Source organism: Meriones unguiculatus, chromosome 10 (assembly GCF_030254825.1).
Source record: "Meriones unguiculatus strain TT.TT164.6M chromosome 10, Bangor_MerUng_6.1, whole genome shotgun sequence".
Classification (NCBI taxonomy): Eukaryota; Metazoa; Chordata; class Mammalia; order Rodentia; family Muridae; genus Meriones; species Meriones unguiculatus.
This window is the reverse complement of record NC_083358.1, coordinates 32,741,305-32,768,739: the sequence shown is the minus strand read 5'-3', so window position 1 is coordinate 32,768,739 and position 27,435 is coordinate 32,741,305. Positions and strand designations below refer to the sequence as shown.

At 48.8% G+C, this 27,435-nt stretch overlaps 1 protein-coding gene across 1 annotated transcript in view; it reads right to left on the bottom strand.

The window, feature by feature from the left end:
• Positions 1-13,810: 13,810 nt before the first annotated feature.
• Positions 13,811-27,435, bottom strand: part of Cngb1 (cyclic nucleotide gated channel subunit beta 1) — a 59,224-nt gene continuing 45,599 nt past the window's right edge. Inside the window, exons 28-33 of the mRNA XM_021641604.2 lie at positions 27,187-27,284; positions 27,023-27,106; positions 23,618-23,736; positions 23,045-23,191; positions 17,754-17,973; positions 13,811-15,726 (exon numbers count right to left, since the gene is read on the bottom strand). Of these exons, the coding sequence (XP_021497279.1) occupies positions 15,466-15,726; positions 17,754-17,973; positions 23,045-23,191; positions 23,618-23,736; positions 27,023-27,106; positions 27,187-27,284 (929 nt within the window). The 3' untranslated portion in view covers positions 13,811-15,465. The remainder of the gene's footprint in view (positions 15,727-17,753; positions 17,974-23,044; positions 23,192-23,617; positions 23,737-27,022; positions 27,107-27,186; positions 27,285-27,435) is intronic.

The following is a 27,435-nucleotide window of genomic DNA, read 5'->3' as shown; positions in this document are numbered from 1 at the left end:
AAAAAAAAAAAAAAAAAAAAAAAAAGAATTGTCTTGGCTGTCGGGCTTCAGATGAGATGAGCAGCTGAGGTGCCTTTTTAACCAAATCAGACCTGGCCTCCAGGTTCTCCTAGCTTCCCTCAGCCCCTACTTGTCACAGGGCGTGGCTGTCATACTCTACCTTCTTCCCTGAACTTTCCAGCCTAGGGGCTTGGTTTCCCTATGTAATTCAGACATTTTTTGGTTTTCTCTCTCTGCATTTCCCCCTCTCTCTGATTCTCTCTCTCTCCCCCAATCCCAGCTCTTCTGTCTTCCTCTGCACGGCAACTTCCCTGGCCCCATTCCTAGGGCACTGGTGAGCCCTAGTGAGAACTGCTTCCAAGAAACCTGCATTTATAAACTCTAACTCGGCTTGACTTGGCTCATTTCATCAGGTGGAAAGATTATTATTAGTCATGGTGTCTCTTCATAGCAATAGAATAGTGACTAAGACAAATGCTACCTCACCAAATGGAGACCAGGCACTTGGGCAGAAAGCACTACGCAGGCTCCGCTGGGGTATCTTTAGTGAGGAAGCTTCAGAAGCTTGGCAGGCTCAACACGTGTCCACCTTGGTGTCCCTCAGCTGTGGCAGGCCAGGAGGACGGCACTGGGGAGGACCAGGAGGTCCCGGAGAGGATCAGCCAGCAGCTAGTGCTGACGGGTGGGCACGTGTGAGCTCATCTACACTGCCAGAGTTCAGTGGGCACTGGAGCCAGGGCCACACAGTCGGTCACCAGTCTCAAAGTCTTCTTCACGAAGGGCCTCAGCACAGAGGCTGGAGAAGCCATGTCTCAGGAGCACAGCATTTCCATCCTAGGGGCTGCCTCCAGAGTCCTAATTTTTGTCTCATTTCATTGGGTAGCTTTGCACTATCGGGGCTCACAGTTTAAGTGGGGCTGGTTTGCTATCGTATCAGTGCCATCTTGGAGTCAGTCCATTAGCATATTAAGGCCCATCTTGCCTTTGCCTCCTATCTGAGCTGCCTTGGGGTGGGTCCATGAACACATCAGAGCTTGCCCCTGGGGCATCAGAGCTGTCTGGTGGCAAGCTCCCAGCTTACAGGCACTACATTATTCCAAGTCACACAGATGGTTTTTAAGTTACACAAAATGGTTTCACTTACGTTCCTAACAATTATAATTACACGCCCTCACCCTCCCAGGCGTTAGACTTCCGAGGCAGCGTAGAGTTACAGAAGGCAAAAAGAGACAGGAGTCTGACCTTCGGCAGACAGAACTGTGTCTGTCAGTGCACAGAGCGAGGGGCAGCCTCTCTCCCGTAGGAAACTGAGTGGTCTCCCAGGGGCAAAAGCTTAGCCGTGACCCTTTATAGGGGTGGGGAGAGGGGCTTGGGAGTGAGAAAGCTCTTCCAGCTGTAGCCTATTTCTCCTTCCTGAAATTGCTTGCCTAAGGCACTACAGACCGTCTCTGCAGATACCGCTTTCTGTGCTGACCAACAGGGCTGAGCGAGGTCATCTGGGATCTCAGAGGAATCCCTTCCTGCGGAGGCACTCACACCAGCAGAGACCTGCCTGCCTCTGCCTCCGAGTGCTGGCATTAAAGTCCTGGCTGGCATAACTTCTCCTGAAGTAGGACAATTAAACATGCCCCAGCGCTGTGTCCAGGTGGTGCCTCCTAATTATTAGAAGGACACTGGTCACATTAGAAGCACATCTGTAAGCAAATACCTAACTTTCAAGCCATTTAAACGGCCGTTCATTTTCATGCGTGAAACTGTTTAACTATTGTCTGTGGTAACATTCTGCAGTCTTATAAATTCTTATTCTTTTTTTTTTTTCTTTTCTTTCTTCCTTTTCAGGATTTCACCGTGTATTCTTGTCTGGCCTGGAATTTGCTATTGAGATCAGGCTGGTCTATAACTCAAAGAGATACACCTGCTTCTACCTCCTGAATGTTGGATTAGGCTCACCTCAAATTCATAGAGATACTCCTGCCTCTGCCTCCCACGGGCTGGGATTAAAGATGGTTGCCCAGATAAAAAATATAACTTCTAACAAAAGAACTTAAACAGTGCTTTTGAGAGATTATGACACACCCACAGGACAGACACATTTAATTTTTATTTATATTTATTTTATATGTACGGGTGTTTTGCTGATTGTATGTCAGTACATCATAGGCTGATGGCCACAGAGGCCAGAAGAGGGCATCAATCTAACGGACTATGTTAGATTGGCTTGATGGAGGCCATGTGAAAATAAAAGAGGAGTCAGACCTCCACAGAAGCAGGTGGTTCTTCACTGGAACAATGACAGTCTCCTCACAGGAGTGGAGACTTTTCACAGGGCAGAAAAATGGACCTGTTAGTGTGGAAGAGTCCATCTGCAGACATGCTCCCTTGCAATCTCACAGCCATAGACACCAGTGAGGGTGATATGTTGACATTCTTGTCAGGCGCTAACTTGCCAGCTCCCAACTTCCTGCAGTTGTTATCAATATCTCAATTCTTCTGTTTCTTGGCCCCCTGGAGGGTTTTAGGTCACTAACCCTTCAGAGAGTGTCATGTGGGTGCCGGCAATTGAATCTGGGTCCTCTAGAAAGGTAGCCAGAGTTCTTAACCATTAAGTCAACTCTGCAGCCTTCAGGACAAACAGGATTAAATGGATTCCATGTTAGCCTGGCTTTAGAGTAACTCCTATACTTCTTAAATTAATTAAAGTTGGCCGTAAAGTGTTTTAATTACACTAATGTCTTTGCGTCTATCACCCTTCCAGGATGGGATCAGACTCATTCAGCAGTGACAATTGGCAGTCAAAATTAGATGGCCAGATTAATTGATGTCTTCAGAGAAATTTGTTCAGAGAAAAGAGATGATATTTTTAGAATCAAAGTAGAATTCCCCTGGCACATGGTGCTTGCTTTCATCCTAACATTTATTAGGTTATTGAGGGAAGATCATAAGCTTGGTTCTAGCCTCGGCTTCATAAAGAAACCTTGTCTTGAAGCCAATAAAAATGGAGTCACTTGTGCCAGCTTTCCCAAAAAGAACTAGAGCTGAGCGTGGTGGCTCACACCTTTAATCCCAGTACTTGTGAGGCACAGGCTAGTTGATCTCTACGAGTTCAAAGTAAGTTCTAAGTCAGCCAGGAATTCTTAGTTAGATCCCAACCCCCCAAAACAAATAAAACAAAAACAAAACCCAATGACAATAGCAACAAATAACTAAAGCCAAGAGGTCATGGAAAAATAGTTCTTCTGCATGGCTCCCTGCCACTAACTGAAGGTCCTCCGCCTTGGCTTCTTGCTTCTGTTTATGCTGTTTGATTCCGGCACAGGCATATCTCAGGAAATCTCACACCAAATGCCTCAAGATCTAAGTCTGAAAATAGGACTGTAACTTATCCTGGCCAACCTATTCTGGAAAAAAAACGAAACAAAACAACAAGCCCCAAAATTCAATTACCACATTGTTGAGACAACAGACCCCAAAGAACAGGACTTCCCTCAGGAATCTCAGGCTGTAGCAGGAAAAGGCTGAAGCTTGGTGCCAGACAAAGAGCAATCTGTCTCCCAGGAAGAGAGTTCAAACAGTTCTGACAGCTTGTCAAATGCCTTGCAGGACAGGCTGCAGCACAGACACTGAGGGTCAAGAATGGACTGGTGGATGGACCGGTGGGACTGTCACACCTTGACAGCACTACATAGCTCTTGCCCTCTATTTCTTTATTTGTTTGTTTATGTATTATGTTTACAATGTTCTGTCTGCTTATACACCTCCCTGCCAGAAGACGGCAACAGATCTCTCATTCCAGATGGTTGTGAGCCACCATGTGGTTGCTGGAAATTGAACTCAGGACCTCTGGAAAAGCAGACAGTGCTCTTAACCACTGAACCATCTCTCCAGCCCCAGCCCCCTTGCCCTCTATTTAAACCTGAATCCTATGTTCAATATCATCTAAGGAGAGGGATCACTGAACCTCTCCATTGGCTCTTCTATCCAATATGGCCACCTAGAAGAAATTTTTCTCTGCTTTCAATTATTCTCTGTCTCCATAATTGGCCTACTGCAGATGGGTGGTGGGACCTAGTCTGGGTTTGTCCTAGGGACTTTAGGAGAAAAGGTAGACATTGTTTATATCTTCCTTGGGAGGGACTTTTTGCAACAACTCCCATATATAAAAGGACTTAAAGATGTTGATAAAGAACATTCAGGGCTCCAGAGATGGTTCTTGCAGTGGACCTGGGTTCAATTCCCAGCACCCACATGGGCTCACAACCATCTGTAACCCCTGATCCAGGGAATCAGGTACCCTCTTCTAATTTATACAGGCACCAGCTAAGGCCATGTGACCAGTTGCAGAAATGAGCACTATAATTGACATGAGTGTTTCTGTCATGTTTTGTTAAGAATGTGTTTGTACATACACTTGTGTTTTCTTTTGTTGATTTCCTCAGTATGAAATAGGCAATCAATTGCTGTAATATTAGTGTTTATCCTCTTTAAGTTATGAGTCACTAAAAAAATAATCCTTCAAGCAATATTACCACCTATTCTAAAATATATAATGCATTTTCAGTTATAACTGGAATAGTTATATCATGTTAAGTATAAGCATGACCTGGTTATTGCATTCATGTGTAGCTTAAGCATTGAAGTAAGGAGATATGACTGTGTGTCAAGTTGAAAAGGGTGGACTTATGATGTCTATTCTTGGATGTCAACTTGACTAAATCTGGAGCTAACGAATACCCAAGCAGCTGGGCACACGTGTGAGGGATTTTTCTTGATTGGATCATTTGATATTGAAAGCCCCTCCCTAACTCTGGGCCATGGCTTCTCGAGGCAGCTGACATACAGTGTGTGTTAGAAAGGAGCTTTTTCTTTTTGACTGCTTACCCTCACTCTCACTGGCAAGTTCACAAACCTGCTGCAGAGGCCTTCCTTGGCTGGCATTTGAGCCAACTTCATTGGGATTCTGATGTAGGCTGAAGACCAGCTGAGACATCCAGCCTCATGGACTGAACAACTATTGGATTCTTGGATGTTCTCTTGGGAGACAGCCATTGTTGGACTAGCTGAATGATAACCTATAAGCCACTCCAATAAATTACAGATATATTCATTCTCTCAGTTCTATTCCTCTTCCTCAGCGGCTCTCAACCTTCCTAATACTGTGACCCTTTAGTACAGTTTCTCATGTTGTGGTGACCCCCAACCAGAAAATCATTTTGGTTGCTACTTCATAACTGTAATTTTGCTATTGTTATGAATCATAATGCAAGTATCTGTGTTTTCCAGTGGTCTCAGGCAACCCTGTGAAAGAGTTGTTCCACGCTAGAAGGAGCTGCAATCCCCAGGTTTAGAGCTGGTGTTCTAGAGATCCCTAACATACAGCCGCTGACAACTCACCTCTAGCGCTGGTTTTCCTACTTAATCCTCTATGGCTTCTAGGAACATCTGTTTTTACCTTTGTGAACTCTTTAACATTTACAGACTGAAGCTATTGTAAATTTTTCTCAATCACCCTGGTGTGTAAGAGTTGACATTGTGGCTGCAGCTCAGCCATGGCCTCTCCATACACCACTACTGGCTGCTAAGAGAGGCCCCGGCTGGGAAGACCATCTCTACCCACTGGGTTAGCCTTTTGCCTAATCTAATGGAATAATTGCTCACCTCTGGGACAGGCTTGATTTCTATATAAGAAACATTGAACATTTCCTATCAAATACTATAAAATTTGTGTTTGAGACAAGAGATTATTTTTTTTAATCTTCTCCACCCTATAAGGCTTTTATGTAAATGTTTTAATCCTTCCTACCTGGTAAAGCCTTTGTTTACACAAAGGCGTTTTTACATCTGGATTACAGTGGCTTTCCCCTTCTTTCCTGTGTGCCTGTTCTCTTAAGATCCCAGACAAAAGTCGGAAAAGACAGTTACCACCTGCATTAGAATAGAAGCCAATTGCACTTCCTGTTGCTGTATGTTTGCTTTCCTCAGCCCACCCCAGTCTTGATCAAGAGTAAAAATTCTCCAGTGGGATGGTACAAACCTTTAATCCCAGAAACAGAGAAACCTTGCCTAAATAAATACATAAATAAATGATTGCCTTGTCCAGATTGACAATTAGGGAAACACAGAGAAACCTTGTCCAAATAAATAATTAATTAAATTATTGCCTTGCCCAGGTGTTTCAGTTGGAATGATGATCTCTTTCTTTGTGACCCCAAATTTATTTTCAACAATTATTTTTTAAAAAGATTTATTTATTTATTATGTACATGTCTGCATGTACACCTGCACGCCAGAAGAGGGCACTAGATCTCATATAGATGGTTGGGAGCCACCATGTGGTTGCTGGGAATTGAACTCAGGACCTCTGGAAGAGCATCCAGTGCTGTTAACCTCTGAGCTTCAGGACCTCTGGAAGAGCATCCAGTGCTGTGAACCTCTGAGCCATCTCTCCAGCCTCCTAACTATTCTTATCACGATGCCTCCTGTGAACTACTCCTCATCCATTAACACAGAATTTGCTTTTCTGTCAATGTTTATCTCAGGAATTTAAGCTTGAAGCAAATCTTGTCACATTGGCCTTTAAGTAACCCAGAGACCCCTTCCTCTGCTTTGCCTCTCTTATGTCTAGGCTACTTTTATACTTTACAGATTCTTCCCATGCTGGCTGTGATGGTTTTACTAGGAACGGCCCCCCAGTGCTTGGCCCAATGCAAGCGGCACTATTAGGAGGTGTGGCCTTGATGGAGAAAGTGTGTCACTGTGGAGGCAGGCTCGGAGGTCATATATGCTCAAGCTATGACCAGTGTGGCATGCAGTCTCTTTCTGCTCCCTGTGGATCAAGATGTAGAACTCTCGTTTGCTTCTCCAGCACCATGTCTGCCTGCACACTGCCATGCTTCCCGCCATCATGACAATGGAATAAACCTCTGAAACTGTAAGATATTTAACTTCCTTTATAAGAGTTGTCATGGTCATGGTGTCTCTTCACATCAATAAAACCTTAACTAAGACAAAGAACTAAGACCCATAGATTCCCCCAAAGCCTCTTCTACCTCATAAAGACCCTGCCCCATCAGCAGAGCTGCTGATGCTCCATGATGGTCACAGGTCCTCGTTGACTGCCGTCCCCATTACGTCTCTGCTGAACACCATCCTATTGGGCCCTGTGAACTGGGCATTAAGCAAGGTACAGTGAAACCATCAAACTCACCCACTCCATGGGCAGAAAGATCAGCTTGTTGGGGGGCAAACTGCCAGGCTGCCCCAGAGACCAGAGAACAGAATCCACTGGGAAAAGCTTTACCAGTTTTATGAGGAAGGTGGTGGTGGGAGGGGTCGTGTGGCCTAGAATAGCCTGGGGGTTAGCATGGAGACTTTGATCTGTTGCAGGCTGTTTGGGAATCATGAACTAGATGCATTTGTCCAAGGTAGTTGACCATGAAGGTGAATGAGGGAGGTGATGGCTTTCCTGGTAAGCAAAAACCCACCTTGCAGATGCCTGAGGAATGCTGAGTCTAGTTTTCTGTTTGTCCTTCTGTTTATCTGGTCAGAGTTCTGCCTGGATCAGGCCCAGGCTGTCATCCCAGGATACTCTTAGCAGCACAACCATTTCCGGGGCCGGCTTTGGATGTAACGTTCTAAACTTTTGATGGTATGATGGCTGATCGTAAAAGGTGCTGGTAGTCCTCTGGCTGCTTCCTGCTGAGTTGGGGCTTGAGAAGGGAGGTCTGGAATGCTGGTCTAAAGCAGGGGCTCAGGCCTGCAGGCGATGCTAGGAGACCTGAGGAGATTCTGTCAGAAACATCTAGTTTACTGAGCATCAAGTTATTTCACTAATTCTCTTCTGAAAAAAACCTGAAAAGACAGGAAGCAAGATGGGAAGGATGGGTAGGAGCCAAGGCCCCAGAGAGGACCATATGGAAAATTCCACGTTGGAATTGACCCCTGGAGGCAATAGTTTGTGTAAGTTTTTAATACTCTCTTCCACTTGGGAAGACTGGTTCACACAGTAGCAACATTCCTCATTGAGGAAGAGGCAAGTGCCCCCTTAATGGCAGTTAGCAAGTCCATGGCTCCTCGGTAGGGCCACGGAGGCTAGGGAGGTGAGCTGGTTTTGGATTAGTTGCAGGGATGAGGTTGATTCTTGGATCTGCCAGCTGGGTAGAAAACTGCTGAGATAAAAATAGACAGTGACCTGACCTGCCTGTGGCCAAACAGCAGCCACTGAGGCAGACAAATTGATCCCAATCATGATGGGGAGAGCCATGGTCCAGGTGAGTCAGAGGAGAATGTAGAACTTTCCCTCAGGGTATGGGGTGAGTTGGGGAAGGAGCAGAGTGGGGAAACAGGGACCATGAGTGGATTTGTCTATACACTGGGAAAACCTGATGGGACACCAGAAGAGGGTTTCTTCTGGAACCAGCAAGGTTCCTGAAATTGAGATATTTGTTCATACTGATGGAGGACAGGACTGAGAAAGGTTGTTGAAGGGGCAATCACCTGGTATTTCCAGAGTGGGGAGGTACTGGTGGTGATAAGGGAGAAGAAATGGGTTGGGGTTTGCCGAGCACAGAGTTTAGGGTTATATGGGTAAACGGGATTATTGCAGGGGTGTACAAAAAAAGCACGAGCTTGCAGTAAGGTATCCATTGCCACTGCCATAGGTGCAGAGAAGACTCAGATCTAGCCAGCCCAAGCATTGCAGGTAGGGAATGTGAAAATGCCACAGCATTCCTAAGGTCCTTGAAACTAACTGAGGGACTGTAGAGATTAATATTGGGTCATTATCTGATTCTAGAAATCAGATCTAGATAGGACATAGACCTAGGAAACCCAGATCTTGGTAAAATCCCATTCATGGGATGGGAACAGACCACTTCTGAAGTCTCAGCTGTAGAAGGGAAAACTTCCACCCGTTCTGAGAACATGTCTACCATAGTAAGAAGACATTTACGTTTCTTATTAAGAGGCATGTTTGTTAAATCTATCTGTCAGTCCTCCCCTGGAAAATTACCCCCACATTGATGTAGCTTAAAGGAAGGGGGGGGGTCTCAAGGAGGTTTGGGTGCGGGTTCAGAAGGGGGAAAGGCTGGGGTGGAAGACAAGAGGCTGAAGGAAGCAGTAGAGAGGTCAAAATGGGATGGGAAAGAAAGGCTCTGACTGAGCATCCGTGGAGACTGTACCTGTCCTGTAGAGGGATCCAGCCCTGAAGGCCTGTGACATCTCCCATAGCCTGGAGGGCCTGTTGACTCAGAGTTGGTAGGAGTTGGGCTTGGGGGGAGCCAAGAGGAGAATAGAAGAAGAATAGAAATGTTGGCTGGCTCCTTAGCATTCTTGTCAGCGAAAGCACTTCCCAAAGCTATATCATTAGGGGCCTGGTGAGCTCCACAGAGAAGAGCTGCTGCCTGGCCTGCTTTGATAAAAAGAGGCTTATAGCAGCATTGGGATTGGTAATGGATGGACCCTTGGTGGTGAGGAAGCCCTTTCCTGATAAATGGAGGCATGTGGAGGTGGTGTAGGAGGTGGAATGCATATTTAGAATCTCTGTGTGTGTGTGTGTGTGTTTGTGTGTGTGTGTGTGTGTGTATGTTTATATTAGTCAGGGTTCTCTAGAATAACAACTTATAGACTTAATCTCTCTGTATATATAGAAAGGGGATTTATTAGAATGACTCAGGCTGTGGTTCAGCTAGTCTGATAAAAAAAATTCTTATATGGCAGTTATTTATTTTCAGTGCACTTCAATCATTTCCATATCTCTAGACTTAGTAATTGAGGAATTATGGTCTCTTGGGAGCATTGCATTTGCCTTGAAGGTTTGCAATCCGTTGTTTGGATGGACTATCTCTTTACTTAGTGAGTAGCCTACTCCTGAGGGCTCTGTCAGAAGTACCAGAGACAAAAAAGACAAACTGGTAAACCAGCACCACATTGAACGAGGTAGGGAAATAGGCTCAGAATCAGTTAGCCCCAGTGCATACACCACAATGCCCATAGGACAAAAAAAAAAAAACAGTAGCATAGAACATGCCACGAAGTCTAAAATTTGGAAAGAGTGTTGAGGGGGCTCTTCCCTCAGAAGGTGTAAGAGAGAGTTCTGGAAGCCAAACATGCGTGATGGAAGCTCTGGAACATGGAGCTAGGTTAGCCTGGGTCGCATGTCCCACAGGAAGCAGGTTCTGGAGACTTTATAGAAGCAGACAGAGAGATTTATAAATCAAGGAAAAATTAAAATACTTTGGTGTGCACATCAGAGAAGCAGGGTACCGTCAGGCGGTGAGGCCTCGGTGTTATCTGATAGGTAATGTCTATTCACAGGTGTCTCCTAGTCTCACAGGGTTTTGTTACATTCCAAAGATTTTTTTTTAATCTGTTTATCAGGATGTTAGATCTGACACAGAGGTAGGCAGAGAAAGGTGGCTGGGTAGGTTAAAGATCCCCAAGATAAACTATGAATTAGTCTCTGAATTGCAACACTCCAGCCTCTCCACATTAATTCAGCCTTCCACGCACAGCTGCTTTCCAGCAATTTTCCTTCACAGTAAAAATAGCGACTGAATGAAACAAAGGAAGGGGACAAGAAAGGAAAAGCATAGCAAAGCTTAGAAAGGATAAAGAAAAATATTATAAAGAGGGAGAGAGAAGGCCAAGGGGTTAAGAGCTAAGGAGATGGCTCAGCAGTTGAAAGTGTTTTCTGCTCTTGCAGAGACCTGGGTTTATTCCCAGCACCCACAGCAGATGGCTCACAACCCCTGTAGCTACGGCTCCATGATAACCAGCACCTCTCCTGGCCTCTGTGTGTACGCATACGCACGCACGCATGCGCGCGCGCACACACACACACACACACACACACACACAATAAATCTTTTATTTTTAAAGACTGCCCCATCATGAAAAATGCGCGACCAAGATAAATGTAAGAAGGGGAATAAAGAGTAAAAAATGTTTTTTGTTTGTTTGTTGGGTTTTTGGTTTTTCGAGACAGGGTTTCTCTGTGGAGCCTTGGTTGTCCTGGACTCGCTTTGCAGACTAGGCTGGCTTGAAACTCACAGAGATCCGCCTGCCTCTGCCTCCCTGAGAGCTGGGATTACAGGCGTGCGCCACTGATCCCGGCATAAAAAAAATGTTTTAAAAATAAAAGCAAAGTAAATTTAAAAGTATAGTGAAAAGGCTATTACTGTAAAAAGAAAAAATGTGAAATGTTGTGTGCACAAAGTGTGTTTACTAAGAAAACTTTTTTTGTTACAAGGAGGAAGCAGAATAAAGCACTTGAGTGGGTTCCCTCTGGGTCCTCTAAAATTGCAATCTGCTGGGGCGGGGCGGGGCGGGGGTGGGGAGAGGCAGGTGGGGAAGGGTGACAGACGTCACTCTAGCGGTTTCCCTTCTTCGTGGATTATCAGCCTCTGCTGGCTACACTTGGTATTGCAGTCCATGGGCTGGGCGGGTTCCCTCACCGTCTGGAGATAACCCAGCCTCCCCGCTCCCTCCAAAGGGCTAAGACGTTTGAGCAGGGGATGTCCCCCCAAGTGGAGTGCTCTGATATTTGGAGAAGCAAACACAGCTGAGCTCGGTGTGGGAGAACCAGTCTCTAGATCTTCAGAATCCACCCAGCATTAAATCTGCCTCTGGACGGATGGTCGCCGAAGCTTCAGAGAGCTGGTTCCCTATCTGGAACCTCACGGGAGGTCCCGCTCTAGAGGCTGATCCACCCCAGACCTCAGGCTCATAGCTTTCTCTCTGTCTTAGTCACTGTTCTGGTGCTGGGAAGAGGCATCATGACCAAGGCAATTCTTGCAAACAAAATTGGAAGCCTGCTTACAGTTTTACAGGGTTATGGCAGGAAGACACAGGCATGGTGCTGGAGCAACAGCTATCCTGATCTGCAGGCAGCAGACTGAGAGAGCAGGCCACTGGGCCTGGAGGGGGCTTTTGAAACCCCCAAGCCCACTGCCGGTGACACACCTTCTTCAAGGCCACACCTCCCAATCCTCCCAACCCTTCTGGAACAGTTCACCAAGTGGAGATAAAGCAGGCAAATACAGGAGCCTGTGGGGGCCGTTCTCATTCAAACCCTCCACACGCGCTCTCCTGTGCTCAGCAGGAAATCACTCAGCTCTTAGCCACTCAAGGGCGTGTTCACAGTGTCCTTCACTACAAAGCTGGGCCTCCTGCACCTGAATTTTCCATCCTGTCAAGGACTGGCTCTTCCCGTCTCCATGACAGGCTCCTTGTGGCTGCAGTGAGGGGAAGGTTGGTCACAACCTTCCTAACTTGTGACTGTTCCTTGTCATCAGGCCTGTAGGGCCTGTGTTTTTTGAGACAGGGTTTCTCTGTGTAGCCCTGTCTGTCCTGGAGCTCGCTCTGTAGACTAGGCTGGCCTATAACTCAGAGTTCTGCCTGTCTCTGCCTCCCAAGTGCTGAGATTAAAGGCCTGTGCCGCCACTGCGTGGCTTGGAAGTTTGGTCTTAAATATCAGGTTCCATTTCAAAACGCTGGCCAGCCACAACCGTCCTTGGAGAGTAGCAAAATGGATACTGATCCCTCCCTCAGGAGGACAAGGTGTCTCACTAGAACTCCCAGCTGGTGTTTGAAGCCTTCAAGACCCTGAGATCATTCTGCAGTCAGGTTTACCAGCTGCTTTTCACCAGGGCCATCCTGCTTACCTTTAGGATGAGGGAAATTCCACATGCCCCTTGTTTCTCCTTCCTCTCTCTGGAGTCTTATGTAGTAGAGCAGGTTGACCCTGAACTCTGAATCCTCCTGTTTCAGTCTCCCAAGTGCTAGGTATACAGGTATATGCCACCAAGCCAGACTTGTGATTTTTCATTTGTCTGGTTTTGTTGGTGGTGGTTGAGACAAGGTTCCACATACCCAGCTGGCCTCAATAGCAGCTGAAGCTGGCCTTGAACTCCACCCCCCTCCTATTTCTACTTCTGAAGTGTTGGGGTTACAGGTGTGCACCATCATACCCGGTCCCAATTTCCGGCTTTAAAAATGAGTTCACAACCCAGGAACGTTTGTCTAAATGCTTTAATTGAGATTCTCTGTACGGTGAAAGCCAGTGTGTACATATTCATGCTTGCTGAGAAAACAGCTTAGACTAGTTCTGGTGGATGAGCGTGTTTTGATAATGAAATTTTATACAGCTTCTTGGTTGTATTTCTATTTAAAGTATCTGTGTAGTTTTAAAAAGATGCTATGTTATTCATTGTCAGCCAAAATGCAAGACACACTGAGGAGATTAAAAGAGGATAGTCATCAGCCACACACCTCTGTTCTGTTCTGACCTCAGGGCTACAATCTCTGAGCTGTGTCATTCATGCCCCAGTGGCCGGCCAGTCCGACTCAGCTTGGAGAATAATGCCCATCTCGAACTCGGTCTACCCAGTATCTTGTTTCTGGGAGTGTCGCCCTAAGTGAGACAGCTCAGTGAAATTAAGACACTGTCAATCTCATTTTAAAATTAACGTTCTTTCCAGGAACCACAAGGACCTCTGGCTTTACATAATAAGCAGTATTTGTTTTTTCAAGGACTAGCATCTAAAAGAGTAGGTGCGTTCACAGAAAGCAGATTCTGCATGAAGCAGGGTCTCGCCGTGGAGGGGCCAGGGAAACGTTCTGCTGAAGGGCTGCGTGTTTGTTTACCTTACAAAAACACCGGAAACATCTGCTGCGCGTTTTAGAACACCCGCCGAGGCTTTAGAATCTGGGGTGCAGCCATGAGAATGACACATAAGGGTGCTAGGGTTAAAAATAATCTGACTGGATTCTTAGACCACCTCCCCTCCCACCCCCCACCCCCCACCCCGCTTAAAAAAATAAGGTGTACCAGTGAGATTAGGGTTTTTTGCGATTCTTTCTTTTGGTATTGAGGATCAAAACCAAGGCCTCAAATAGGGCAAGCGAGCAAGCCAAACTCCATTCTGTACACGATTTTATTATTGTGAGCTCTCGTGTGTGTGTGTGTGTGTGTGTGTGTGTGTGTGTAGACAACTTCATGGTGCCAATTCTTTCCACCTTCACATGGATTTCAAAGATTTCACTTAGGTCAGGCTTGCACGGTGGGGTGGCCAGGGCCTTTACGGACTGAGCCCTCTCAGTGGCCCTGTGATTTTTCTAAAATTTACTTACGTATATGAGCACTCTATTTGCATGTGTGCTTGCATGACAGAAGAGCGCATCAGACACATGGTTGTGAGCCACTGTATGGGTGCTGGGAACTGAACTCAGGACCTCTGGAAGAGCAGCCAGTGCTCTTAACCACTGAGCCATCTCTCCAGCCCACGGTGTTACTCTTAATAGTGTGAGATTAGAAGCGATCCGAATGCTCACTGATGAGCAGTGCCGAGGTGTCGGCGCATCTGAACAAGGGGCTCTGCTGCCATCACCAATGGACCGCTCCTTCCCCAGCCCCCTTTCCCTTTTTGAGATAGGATATTGTTATAAAGCCCAGGCTGACTTCAAACTTGTCATCCTCCTGCCTCAGCTTCTAGTGCCACACGGTGCCTAGCTACAAGCATACCCTCTAAATGCTGACGGAGAACTACCGGTTGTTTTCATAGCTGCTACTTTAGGCTTGTGAGTGGTCAGGGAGAATGGGTGCTAGGCGCAGCATGCAGGGCTTTTAAATCATTACCTACTAAAGTAAGGTAAGAACGCCGGTCACCGTGGCCTGCGGTGGATAGGCCGCCGGGTCACCCGCCCTGCCGTCGGCTAGATGACGGTGTGTGCTGCTCTGGGATCTGCGGATGCTCAGAGCAGTGGTCCTCAACCTTCCTTGCTGCCTTCCTTACCTTGTCGGGATCCCCAGCCATTGTTTCCATTGCTACTACGTAACTGTAATTTTGCTGCCATTACGAATTATAATGTAAATATCTGATATTTCTGGTGGTCTTAGGCGACCCTTATGAAAGGGTCGCTAGACCCCAAAGGGATCACAGCCCCCAGGTTGAGAGCCACTGGCTGAGAGGCGCTTGGGAACTCCCAAGCTGTTTGGCTATCGGTGTCTTCAGGCAGACTCTCACTAAGTAGCCCTGGCTGACTTTGAACTCAGGACCCTCCCGACTCAGCCTCCCCAATGCTGGGTTTGCAAGTGCGCTCCCCCAGTTCAGCTCTTCCCTATCATTTAAACAAAAGGTGGGTACTGGTGGGGACTTTGCCATATCACCAATCCTTGATTTTTTTAGTAGAGCTGTCCTTGATGCCGAACTCTCTTCTATTCCCTCCTTTAAAAATCTTAAAAGTGCAAGGCAGTTTTCTTGAGAACAGCAGCTGTGGGAGGGAGGCAGGGTGCTCCAGGGATGGTAGGAGTTCAAGTCCACCACCAACATCTGATGAAATTTGAGGGTTTCCACAGCAAGCCTGTGGGGAGGTACCCGTGGGCTAGGAAGCTTGGCGAGGCAGGCAGCTCCACCGCTGGGCGCCCACTGGGGGATGGGATCATAGGGTTCCTGGGGCGCTGAATGTACCTCACTCAGCCTCCTCCTTCTTCTCCGCCAGCATCTCCACCGACAGCGTCTGCTCCCCGGGCTCCGGGCCCGGGCTCACACGGATCTTCACGGAGGGCTCCGAGGGCCCAGCTGCCTCCTCCGTGCCTCCCTCAGGCTTCTCCGGGGCTGGCGGGGGAGAGCTCGGGGCTGGGGGCTCCTTGGGCTCTGGAGGTTCCTGGGGCGCGGGTTGGTCTGCGGCTCCGGAGCCCTCCTCTCCCCCGGCTTCCTGAGCGCTCTTGGCCTGAAACCCGGAGAGCATGATGTGAGAGCATGCCGCTCCACGGGGACAGAGAGGGATCTTGCAAGCCACCTCATCCCCACCTCCTGGGACTTCCAGAGGACAGTGGCTCCAGACAGTGCCTGGCAAAGCGGTATCACCGTTGTGTAGGAGAAACAACATAATATCGGGAAGTTTAAACTTAAAGATGAGAGGCTGGCATGTTTTGGGCAAAGTCTTGGGGATGTAGCTCAGACTGACCCTAAATTTGGTGTGAAGCACAAGTTGGCCTCAAACTTACGATCCTCCTCCCTCAGCCTCTTTGGTGCTGAGATTGCTGGTGTGGGCGGCCATGCCCCACTCTTAGGGATAGTTTAGACTATTATGGGCTGGAAGCCTGTTAAGTTGTACATTCCAGGACAGGTCCATCCCTGACTTGTCTGGGGAGCTGGTAACCATAGGGTTCTCCTCTTGAAGAGCTGAGTCATCCTGACACCCACTCTTCTTATTAGTAATGGATGGTTTTGGGGTGAGAAAAACTAGGAGAGCATAGATAAAGCTGAGGTAGGCAGGAGCACCTGTGGTCCGAACACCTTTCTGGAAGGTTCTAAAAGTTACAGCTCTTACAGGAAGAAAGGAGTGGGATACAGAACAATTAGGCTGAGGTGACCCTGTGTCGAGGGGCTTGGTGGGCAGCTGCAGTCCCTAACTTGTCCTTTCTCCATGAGTGTTGACCACCAGTAAGAATTAAGGAAAAGGCAAGCTTTTGTTTTGTTATGTTCATTTTTTTTTTTTTAATCCCTGGGTCCTCTCCTGCTTGCTCTCTCACCCTAGTTCTGCAAGGAAAGCAGCAGGAGAGGGACCAGCCCTAGAAGGTGATGCCAGCAGCGTGCTCAGCAGGCCAAGACCCAAGGGAGAGCACCCCCTGTGCTCGTGTGGAGCAGAGACCCCTGACATTTGCACAAGCCATAGGTATTAAAGGGGGGGGGGTGTCAGGACGCTTCTAGAACCCAAAGCAGCTCTGGAGACCTGCTGCTTCCTCCATGTTTCTGCGTGTCTTCCTACACTTGCCTGCCCTACCTTGTGCATCCTAAATTCTCAAGGCACCACCCCCCACCCCGGGCAGAGTGTTCAGACGCAACACCTGAAGCTAAGAGCTACAGACCGTAAGGGGAGAATCATGAGAAGGCTGCTCCCATGCTGTGCCATGTTCCAGGAACTTTGAAAGGGAGCCACCGCCTCATCTTTGCAGGAGCAAGAAACCTGTCCTAGCTGAAGCCTTTCAAGGCTGTCAGAGCATCCTTGTGCATAGCTATTGGATTGGGGGGGGGGGGTTCCAAATCATTTAAATGGTCACAGACGCTGTATTAAATAGAACATCACTGTCATCCGGGAGGGGAGATTCCCAGCCTACACCCACTCCTTCCACCAGCACCAAAACCTTCCTCCAAAGAACCTTCTCACAATTCCAGTCCAAGAGTGGGCAGGTGTGGGACAGACACGGTTGTAGTTCCACCGGCAGTGGCTCAATAATTGGCATGTGGCCCAGCCCTGACTGATGATAATGAGTCCTGGGGACTTTGGCTTGACTCTCTGGGGAAGATGTACTTTCTGACTGGGTTGCCACATGAAAGGATGTGGAGCCATCAGCTAAGAAAAGAGAGATGGAAAGCCCAGTCCGGCGGCTTAAATCTAGCCATATTTGAACTTGTCAATTAGCATTTTCCTAGTCTATCAATGTAATATCTCATTCAGTGGTTGTTTGAGAAAGGGCCTCGTAGTGTAGCTCAGACTGCCTTGAAACTCCCTGTGTAGCGCAAGCTGACCTAGAAATCGTAGGAATCCTGTCATGGCTTCTCACCCTTGTGAAATGCCATGCAGGGTTCTCGATCTGGCTTAAACCTGCTTCTGTCACTTGCGACCCAACAAAGGCCGCTGCTGTAAAGGAGACAGAAAGCCCCACCACCAAGAGGGTGGCCAGCTCTTGGAGGTCCCAGGCCCTCTCGAAACAAACCTGCTGAGGGAGAAGGGCCAGGTCCCAGCCACCTTACCTGTTCCAGCAGCTGCTGCTGTCGAGCGGCTGCCTCCAGCGCAGCCAGTTCCTTGAGCCTGGCTCTCAGGTGGGCCAGCTTGCCGCCCTTGGCCCCCTTGGCACCCATCTTTCCTGCTGCAGCGAGGGCTGCATTGAAGAGCTTCGGGGTGCCTGCCCTCGGGGGCAGGATGAGCACACTCTTCTCCTCCTTCGGCCTGTTGTTGTTTCTCAGCATGCGCCTGAAAGAGAGCCACACCCACTTCCATGTGCGCCTGCCTAGAACCCTTTGCTCGGAGCTGGTGGCGTTGGTGCTGCCTTTGGCTGCTGGTTTCAGGGGGGTTGTGCTGGGGCAAGCATGGCTGAGGGTTTATGCATGGACGGATGATTAGGACCGCCATGAATAGGTGGAGCTTACTGTCCGTACTATAGGGAGGAGAGGTTGATGAACTCGCCTGAGGTCACACTGGACATACTGCAGGGCACAGCTATAGTTTGGACGTGGTTTGTGGGTATCTCCAAAGGTTCGTAGACTCGTGGTGTAATTGGGAGGGAGGCAGCATGGTACCTTGGAAAGGCAACGCCTGTTGGGAATTCTTTAGGGTGTTGAAAATTTTTATCTAGTTCTTCTGGGACCCCGGTTAGTTCTCACCAAAGAAGTTGTTATAAAAGTCACCCTCTCTGCTTTACCTGGAAAAGGCTGGGATTATTGTGCCCCTGAAAATGGGGGAAACTGAGGCTCAGAGTAGGGGCTGGGAGAGGCGCTCCAGGTGGCCTGGACCACAAGCCGTCTCGGGTGGGACCCAGGACCCTGTTTGACTAAGTGATAGAATTTTCCATCAACCAGAACCTTCACCTTTACTAGGAAATGTTTATGCTATGAACATGTGATGAACAGCTTGGCTCAAGAACAAATGAATTTTGCCTTCAATCTAGTGGGTGAGACTGCTAACTGGCAAATTCATTCATCAGGGTGCCAGCTTGACTTGTTTGCTTTTTTTTTTTTTTTTAATGAGACTGCTGCCGGCTGCTTATCTAATTAGAGCCAATGGGCTTCGATGGTGTGTTGGTGATATTAATCGACGGAGATTTGCATTTCTCCCTGGGCTTTCCCAGGAGACGCAAGCCTGCATAGTCATCCAGCAGAAGCCTTGGCAGCAGGCTCGCCAGCAGCCCGAGCACTGTCACCTATATCGTGTGAGTCCATAACTCATAGGTGACAGGCAGCAGGAAGGCTCAGTGTGGCGCTGGATGACAAAGAGGAATGCGGGGGACAGCTGCTGGCAGCTGCAGGCGGCTTCTCTTTGAGTCAGTGCAGGAAGACTGTGTCCACAGGAGCAGGATTCTCCGTGATCCAGGCCTCTGCTCTGGAAAGTGCATGAGGCAGGAGAGGAGAGAATAGAGACAGAATATACAGGCGGGGGGGAAAAAACCCCACTGACAAAGAGGTGTCTTTGGGAGTATTGCTTTGAAGAAGAGCTGAGGTTCCAGTCTCTCTGTCTGCCCCTTCTCTCTGTCTGTCTGTCTGTCTGTCTCTCTTTTCCTCACCACAACAAGGTCCTCAGCAAAGGCCAGTTCAAAGCAGCCAGGTCCGGCAACTATGGACTGAAACTTTTGAAGCCAAGAATCAAAACCAAACCAAACCAAAATTTTCCTCCTTTGCACTGATTGTATTAGAGACAGGGTGCCACCTCACTTGCCACCAGCTACAACACACACTAGGACACAGTCTATGGCCACCCTGTGCAAGTCTGTGGGTGACCACAGGAGTCTGCAGTTAGAACCTGGGCTGCTGCTCAGACCACGCCCACCTGCCGCAGCCGCTTTCTTTTGGAATAGAAACAGCAAACCCTTTACCAAGAGCCTGTTTGTGAATCTTTAACCCCTCTTAATGATTGCCCAGGTGCCTGGATTTCAGGAGAATGAGAGGAGCTATTGTCACTTCCCCAAAGACTCAGGTAAGTTCAGCCTCTTGGCTTGAAATCTCCCTAGAGCTCCTGCCATGCTGCTGTCTGCCTGTCTGTCCATGGTGCTAATAACCCTTCTAATAAGTTTTACTCAAAGGACAATCTGCCTCAGTGTCCTCCTTTAACCACAGGCTGGAAAAGTCTACCCGTGAGCACTGATCTCGAAGAAATATTAGCAAGAGGAGGTCTGCAAATACAGAGCCTGGGCTGGATGAGGATTTTCAAGCACTCAGGAGGGAGACACAGGAGGAGCAGGCATTCAAGGCAGGTCTCTGCTATATACAGAGTAAGTTAGAAGATAGCCTGAGCTACGAGATCAAACACTAAAGCGTGTGTGCTACCACGCCCTGTTCAGACTATCTCACTTAATCTCCACAGCAAAGTAGGGGATGGTTACTTTTATTTTACAGATGCAAAAAGTGAAGTAAGTTTTGCAAATTCACCCAGCCAGGACCTCACAGGGAAGGGATTTGGGTGTCACCTGCCTCCCATGCCTCCTGCGGGTTTCCATACCAGAGCGTGCTTCCTTCGCCATTCGGCCTGAAACCTCATCTGAAGGGCTGGAAAGCAGAAGTCGGCTTTTCTACAAATAAAACAACCTATTCCCCAAAACAAGACACAGCCCACATGCACGTACACCTGCATTGCTATTCATAGCCGCGAAGCATCGGCACCGAGTGCTCACTCTGGAGGGAGGGAGGTGCTCTGTGACTACAGCTGACTCTCCAGTATGCTGCCATTCACGTAACAGGAAGTAAGAAAGCAGCTGTGGCCTTGCTGTTAAAAAAAAAGGAACCACAAGACGGAAAATGTATTGCCCAATGAGGTAGGCCAGACTGGGTGGCACAGGCCTGTGAACACTGCTACTTAGGAAGCTGAGGTAGGGGGCAGATGAAGATGGCTGTGCTACCTGGACTACAAAACAACAGGAATGCTAGCCTGGCCAGTCGAACAAGATCCTGCCCCAAGTACAATAAACTTAAAGGCTGGAGGTTAAGTTCAGTGGTAGAGCATTTGCCTCATATGCTCAAGGCCCTGGGTACTAAAGAAAGAAAGAATAAAAATATCCTCCAGACAAACCTAATGCAGGTAGCCCCTTATAGGGCAAGTGACAAGCTCAGGAGGGCTTGTGACACTCTCCTGAACATACAGGAGAGTATTCAGTACTTTGGGAGTCCTGTTAATCTTTCGTATTCTCAAAACAACAATTCTTGCCAATCTCAGCAGCACATCCCACAGGAAGCTGAGACAGGCTGTTCAATGCTAGCCAGGCATGGCGGCACAGGCCTCCAATTCCGGCACTGGAGAGGCAGGTGGGCCTCTGACTTCCAGACCAGGTAGGGCTACACAGTGAGACTCTACCACAAAAACAACATCAATTACGGTCAAGTGGGTTGAGCCTTAGGATAGAATGCAAGCCCAGCAAATCAGCCAGTGCACTGCAGGAGAACTAATCAAATGTCTGCCCGCTCCCACGCTGGGGAGTCCCAGGCACACTAGCCAAGGGCTTTGTCGCTGAGCAATCTTCCAGCCCTTAACCCAAATAACTTCAAACACGGGTTTACCATAGCTACTCTAGCCAACGACGACAGAAAGCACTGTCTGCTCCTTGAAGGCTTGCTTTCTCACAGGGGAGAGCTGGAGCTTGGGAAAGTCTTGGGCATGCTGTAACAATCCCTGTGAGTTAAAAATGGGTCAGAAATTCTGAAACGTTGTATCGTAGGACCTAACAAATGAATATTTATTAGCATAGATAAAGGCGGCCGAATGTTCTCAGTGTTGAGAAGTGTAGAAAGGGAGACAGACTCTAGGGTTGCTCCAGAATTGTTTTATAGACCTACCAATTCATCACTATCTCCAGAAAAACCAGTGTTGACATGTATGTGCACACATACGTGGAAATCCACCTATTGATATACACAGATGGGGTTTTCCTTATGCAGAAACCTAATAGCAGACCCATAGCAGTGAGTTCTCCTGAGGTTCAGATCTTGTTTCAATTTTATTTTTACTTCATTACTTTGGGAAAGGGTTCCACAACATAGCCCTGGCTGGCGTGGAACTTGTGGCACAGACCTGATTGGTCTTGAATTTACAGCAATCCTGCCTCTGCCTCTGGGATTATAAGCACGAGACACCATTTTTTGGTTTGCTTTTTTGTTTTGGTTTGGTTTTTGAGAGAGGGTTTCTGTGTAGCCTTGGCTATCCTGGATTTACTTTGTAGCCCAGGCTGGCCATGAATTTACAGAGATCCACCTGCCTCTGCCTTCCTGAGTGCTGGGATTAAAGTCATGCACCACCACACCTGGCTTAGATCTTGGTTTCTGAAAAAAACCAATGGTGGGCTGGAGCTAGTTACCTCAGTGGTAAAGCACACATGCCTAGCATGGATAAGGTCCTGGGCTCCAGCCCCAGCCCATCCCCCATGAAACTCCTCAAAACACTTCCCACTAGAAGAAATCTGGTTCCTTGGAGAATTTGCTATTTCCAGGAGGGCAGCAGCGTTGGGGTGGTGGTGGTGAGGGAGCCTAGGTTAGCCAGGCTGTCTATTTCTTCCCTGCAGACACAAGGAGATGCTGAATTGTAATGGGGCATCAGCTTGAAGAGGTCCTACTGGACAGGGCAACTGGAGCCTCAGCGTAACTGTAATAGGTGTTCATAAAGTGAACTAATGCCTGCTCCTAGAACAAACAAACAAACAAACAAATAAATAAACGCTCTTCCTTATAGGTGAGCCACGGGAGTGGGAGGCAGGAGGAGGTTAGGCAGTGCGGGCTCAGACCACTGAGGAGCGGAGGGCAGACTAGTATCCACCGAACAGCGGGCGTGAGCGGGCAGGAACGGGAATGTCTGTGTGGTTCCGAAGGGATCCCCCCTAATTGCTCGTCAAGTACAAAGAAACAGTAAGTGTGTAATACCGAAGCTGTGGATTTCGGTGAACTCATTACCTGGGTAGAACCCAGACCTTGTGTCCCTATATGCTGCTTTGAGGGACTCATTCACCCCAGGTCCCATCATCAAAAACCACCAGACATACCTAATCCAAGGAGCATTCTAAAACTTAGCTGCTGTTGGCTGCAAAGAGGTCAAAGCCATTAGTGATAACTATCATAAGGAACTGTCCCAGGTCAGAGGGGACAGGACACTGGGCACCTTAATACAGGGCAGGGCCTTTGACTTGATCCAGGAAGGAAAAGAAGGCTACCAGACACTCAGCACAACCTGAACATGGATTAGAGAAGACAAATGCCCTGATGTTCACAATGTTATTACAGCGATGAGAGAGCACCTGCTTCTCCCAGGCATTGCTCAAAACCTGAAAAGAAGACTAGAAGGGATTCCGTACCTGGCCTTCTTCCGGAGCAACTTCTGAGATTCAGGATAATGCACCAAAATTTCATTCAAGTCCTTCTTGTCCAGAATGAAGAGGTTGGTGAATCCGTGGGCCACCACGTTGGCCGTGCGCCGGTTCCCGCCCCCGACAGCCAGCAAGCTGGAGCAGAAAAGGGAGGGAGATGAGGCCCTTTGGAGGCTGTGGTTTTAGAGAAGTTGTTTTTGGTGTCTGTTTTTTGTTGTTTTCTTTTGAGACAGGATCTCACTAGGCAGTCCTGGCTGTCCTGGAGTTCAGGCTGGCCTTGAACTCTCAGAGATCTGCCTCCTCTGTGCTGGGATTAAAGGTTTGCCTTGGCATTGTTTAGGTTTTCAAATAGAATGTTACTGTTTGTTTCAGGCTGATTCCCTCCCAGCCTCGGTAGTAACTGGGACTACAGGTGTGTGCCACCTAGTGGCTTACGTTTTGTTTACGTTCATTCAAGTCCGCATTTTCCCACTCCCTTCCTGGTGCGCCATGGTTGCTCCCATCCTACACATTCTGGCGGTAATGCTTACAACCCTCAGCCTATCCCCAGGGTACACTGACCTTATCTCTCCAAACACGGACCCGGCTTTGAGTGTCACCAGTACAGCCTTTCCGTCTGGGCCACCCAGCACCTGCACCTGCCCGGCCTGGATAATATACATCTCTCGGCCAATCTCCCCCTGGAAGAGAAGAGGGTTAAGTCCCACACCCCATGGCCACTGAGGCTGCCCCAGCCCTACACCACCAGATCGTGTGGTGAGGTTTTGTTGCTTTCCTGTTGGCCTCCATCATTTCTTTCTTCTCTCCCTCTCTCTGTTTTTTGAGACAGGGTTTCTCTGTGTAACAGAGGCTTGGCTGTCCCGGACTCACTTTGTAGACCAGGCTGGTCTTGAACTCACAGAGATCTGCCTGCCTCTACCTCCTGAGTGCTGGGCCAGTAGCGCCACCATGTGCGGCCATCTTTTCTTCTGAATGTTGGGTACACGATGCTATTTGGCAGTTTCCACTTGTACCCTGTGGTCCACACCTGAATAAGAGTCTATGCCCAGTGCCTCAGGATCCTGGCCAGTGTTTGCAGAGACAGGAGTGATAATAACAGGCTCTACCAAGATCGTGATGCAAGGTCAAACCAGGACTGGGATTTGAAGCCAAACAGCTAGACTCCAGGGTGCATGGTGGCCATGGTTAACCTCTGTCCCCAAACCCAGGCTCTGTCTGCTGACACTCTAACGCCCAAGTCCTCCCAATATTCATTTACTTGGCTGCTTAACCTGCTTAAATTCTATAGACCCTCTGTTGAGAGCTACTTTAGTTCTTGGCATAACCACAGCTCCTCTGTTAACACCTGCTGCTGCCTTTAGCGTATCAGAAGCCATTTTGCCTCCAAGTCTCCATTTTGACTATAAGGTGAAATTAAGTTCAAGTTCTCAGGCCCTACAAGCCTGAGACTGGGACTACAATTCAATAGTCCAACACTTGCTGCTTAGAACAAAATAATAGATGATAAATGCATGTTCTGCCTGAGTTAAAGATAAATGTATGTTCTGTTAGAGTTAAGACCACAGCATCCTGCTATGTTCCTTACTCTCAGAAAGCTGGAAAGCCTCCAAGAGCTCCCCTACCCTAAATCCCAGCCAGTCAGCTTAAAGTGCTTTGTCTAGCTACCTAGATACAATACAATACACTCGGAGCAAAATCGATTATGTTTAGCTGGTCATAATGATGTAATGCTGCCCCCTACTCCCTGCCCCCCATCCCATCCCCTGCTTCCCACACCTGGTTACCTGGTTGTTAGCTGGTTATTTTTTGTTGCATAAAGAGCCTGCCTTAAAAACAGAACGGTGTCATAGTCCGGTTCCCAAGTCCAGATTACGGCCCTAACTGGTCAGTTTTTGTTCATCATTCAATAAGCTTCCATCAGCCTGAGTCAGTGTGCGACTATTCCTGAACCCATAACACGGCAATAAGATCTTGCAGATGTAATTCAATGAAGATGGCCTACTGGAGTAAGTTGTCCCTAGTCCAACTGGGATTCTGACAGAAAACGGTATAGGGCACAGGTATAGGTAGAAGAGAGCCAAAGAGAAGATGTGCGTTGTGCTGCCTGAGGAAATGGGTCATTCAGTTGGTCTGCCGGCATTCACACACAGTGGCCTGAATCCCGGGCTAAGCCCAAGGAGCAAGAAAGGAACAAATGAATGAGGGACTAGACGAATGACTAAGGGAGTGGATGAACGTATAGGCACTCAATCAGAAACAGTAACCTGCCACACGTCTTCCAATCCCCATGCCTTCCAGACCTTGCCATGGAGGCCACCTGCCAGTCACGATTAAAAGGGGTGACAGTAAGACGGTTACACTTTGAACACACACACACACACACACACACACACACACAGCGTTCCCTTCTCTGTTCAGGGTCTCGGAGAGTCACGGCGGAATCAACAGCAGAGGGCGCTGCCTGCACTGCTCTCCAAAGCCTGAGTCACCCGATGTAAACCCTACACCACTACACAGCAAACTGTGATAGCAACTGTGCCACCCCTGAGGGAGGCGCCACTGGTACCTACACTTCATCCAAGAGGAGAACAAGACTCAGAGAGGGCAAGCCAGCCACCCAGTGCTGCCACGAGGAAGTGTCTCTATGGCTCCCAAACTTCTCCCAGCCCCTAAGGCAGCAGCTTTAAGCGCTCAGCCTGCTAAATTTCCTTCTCGTCCCTTGGCTCAGCAATTCACTTCCTGAAATGTTATTGTTGCACAGCATACTGCCCAGCAGACATGCCCAACCTGCAGCTCTCGGAGCTGCATTTGGCCAGGGAGAGCTATGGGTGTGACCCAACACAGATCTTTGGGCTGAACTGGAGGGATGGCTCAGCAGGTAAAGGCATTTGTTGTCCATCTTGGTGAGCAGAGTTTGACCCCCAGAACCTACATGGTGGAAGGAGAGAACCAGATCCCTCAAGCTGTCCTCTGGCTTCGTTCGACATGCTCGTCATGGTATAGCCTTCCCACATACTGCTCTTCCAGAGGACCACACATAAGTAAAAAGAAAATCCTTAACACACACACACACATACACACAGCCAGGCATAGTGGCATACATCTTTAATCCCTGCACTCAAAAAACAGAGGCAGGCAGATTTCTGTGAGTTCAAGGCCAGTCTGGTCTACACAGTGAGTTCTAGGACTGCCATGACTGTCTAGAGAGACCCTGTCTCAAAACCAATAAATAATAATAATTTCTTTAAATGGCTGAATCCATCTGACAGGTTCTAACATACACGTTTCCTATGTGACTCAGAGCAATGAAGGTTGCTGGTGTGGGTGGCACAGAGTGCCGGGGCCTGTGGCATCCGACAGGGTGGGCATCCCCCATCTGTGCCCTTAGAGACAACCCCTGCTCCTCTCAGGCCCACTCTTGCTATTGTAAAAAAGTGGGGCCCGGAGCTAGCCAATGTTCCGTTTCCTCCAGACATTTCAATTTTGCTGTGAGATCTTCCAGCTTTTAAACATGACGAATTAATGCCGCTTAAGTGAATTCACCAAACCACGTCGGGGCTGTAAGCTGCCCATGGGTCACCGGGAGCAGCTGTTAACCTGGCCTGGCCCTTCGCTCACCCTCCTGAGGGGAAGACCAAGACTCCAGCGGTGGTTTCGGGGCTTGGAGCCCCTCCACCCCCTCCTGCCAGGCGGCTCCTCTGTGTGAACAGGGCTTTGGAAGCACTTGGCCGAGCCCAGGGCCCCTCCCCCCCCCCGACCCCGGCCCCGCGGTATGGCGGCTGTGCTAGGCGAGCCGACACCCTCACAGGGGCTCCCTGACCCCAGCCCCGGGGTATGGCGGCTGTGCTAGGCGAGCCGACACCCTCACAGGGGCTCCCTGACCCCAGCCCCGCGGTATGGCGGCTGTGCTAGGCGAGCCGACACCCTCACGGGCCCCCGCAGGCACACCTTCCCCACCACGCTCACCTTCTTGCACACGTAGTCGTTGGGCAGGTAGACGACGGAGCGAAGGCGCTTGAGCATGTCGAAGATCATCTGGCGGTCACAGCCCTGCCCGGACAGAGGGGTCAGAGGGAGGCAGGGGCTTTGCCCCCGACCCCCCAGCGGGAGGGCACCGGTGGGCGGGGTACCTGGAAGAGCGCCACTTTGCTGACAATACTGTAGTTCACGTCAATGGCCAGGTCCAGTCGCATCTTGTCTGGAAGCTGCACCATCAGCTCTGACTCGTCTGGGAAGGAGACCCGGCAGGGGTCAGAGTTCAGACCAGGCCTGCCCCTCCCACGCCCACACACCATCTTGTGGGGCCGTGCCCTGGCTCAGCCAGCTCAGCTCCCCTGCCATAGGGCGCTGCTCCAGACTCCCCCCTGTCAGGAACACCA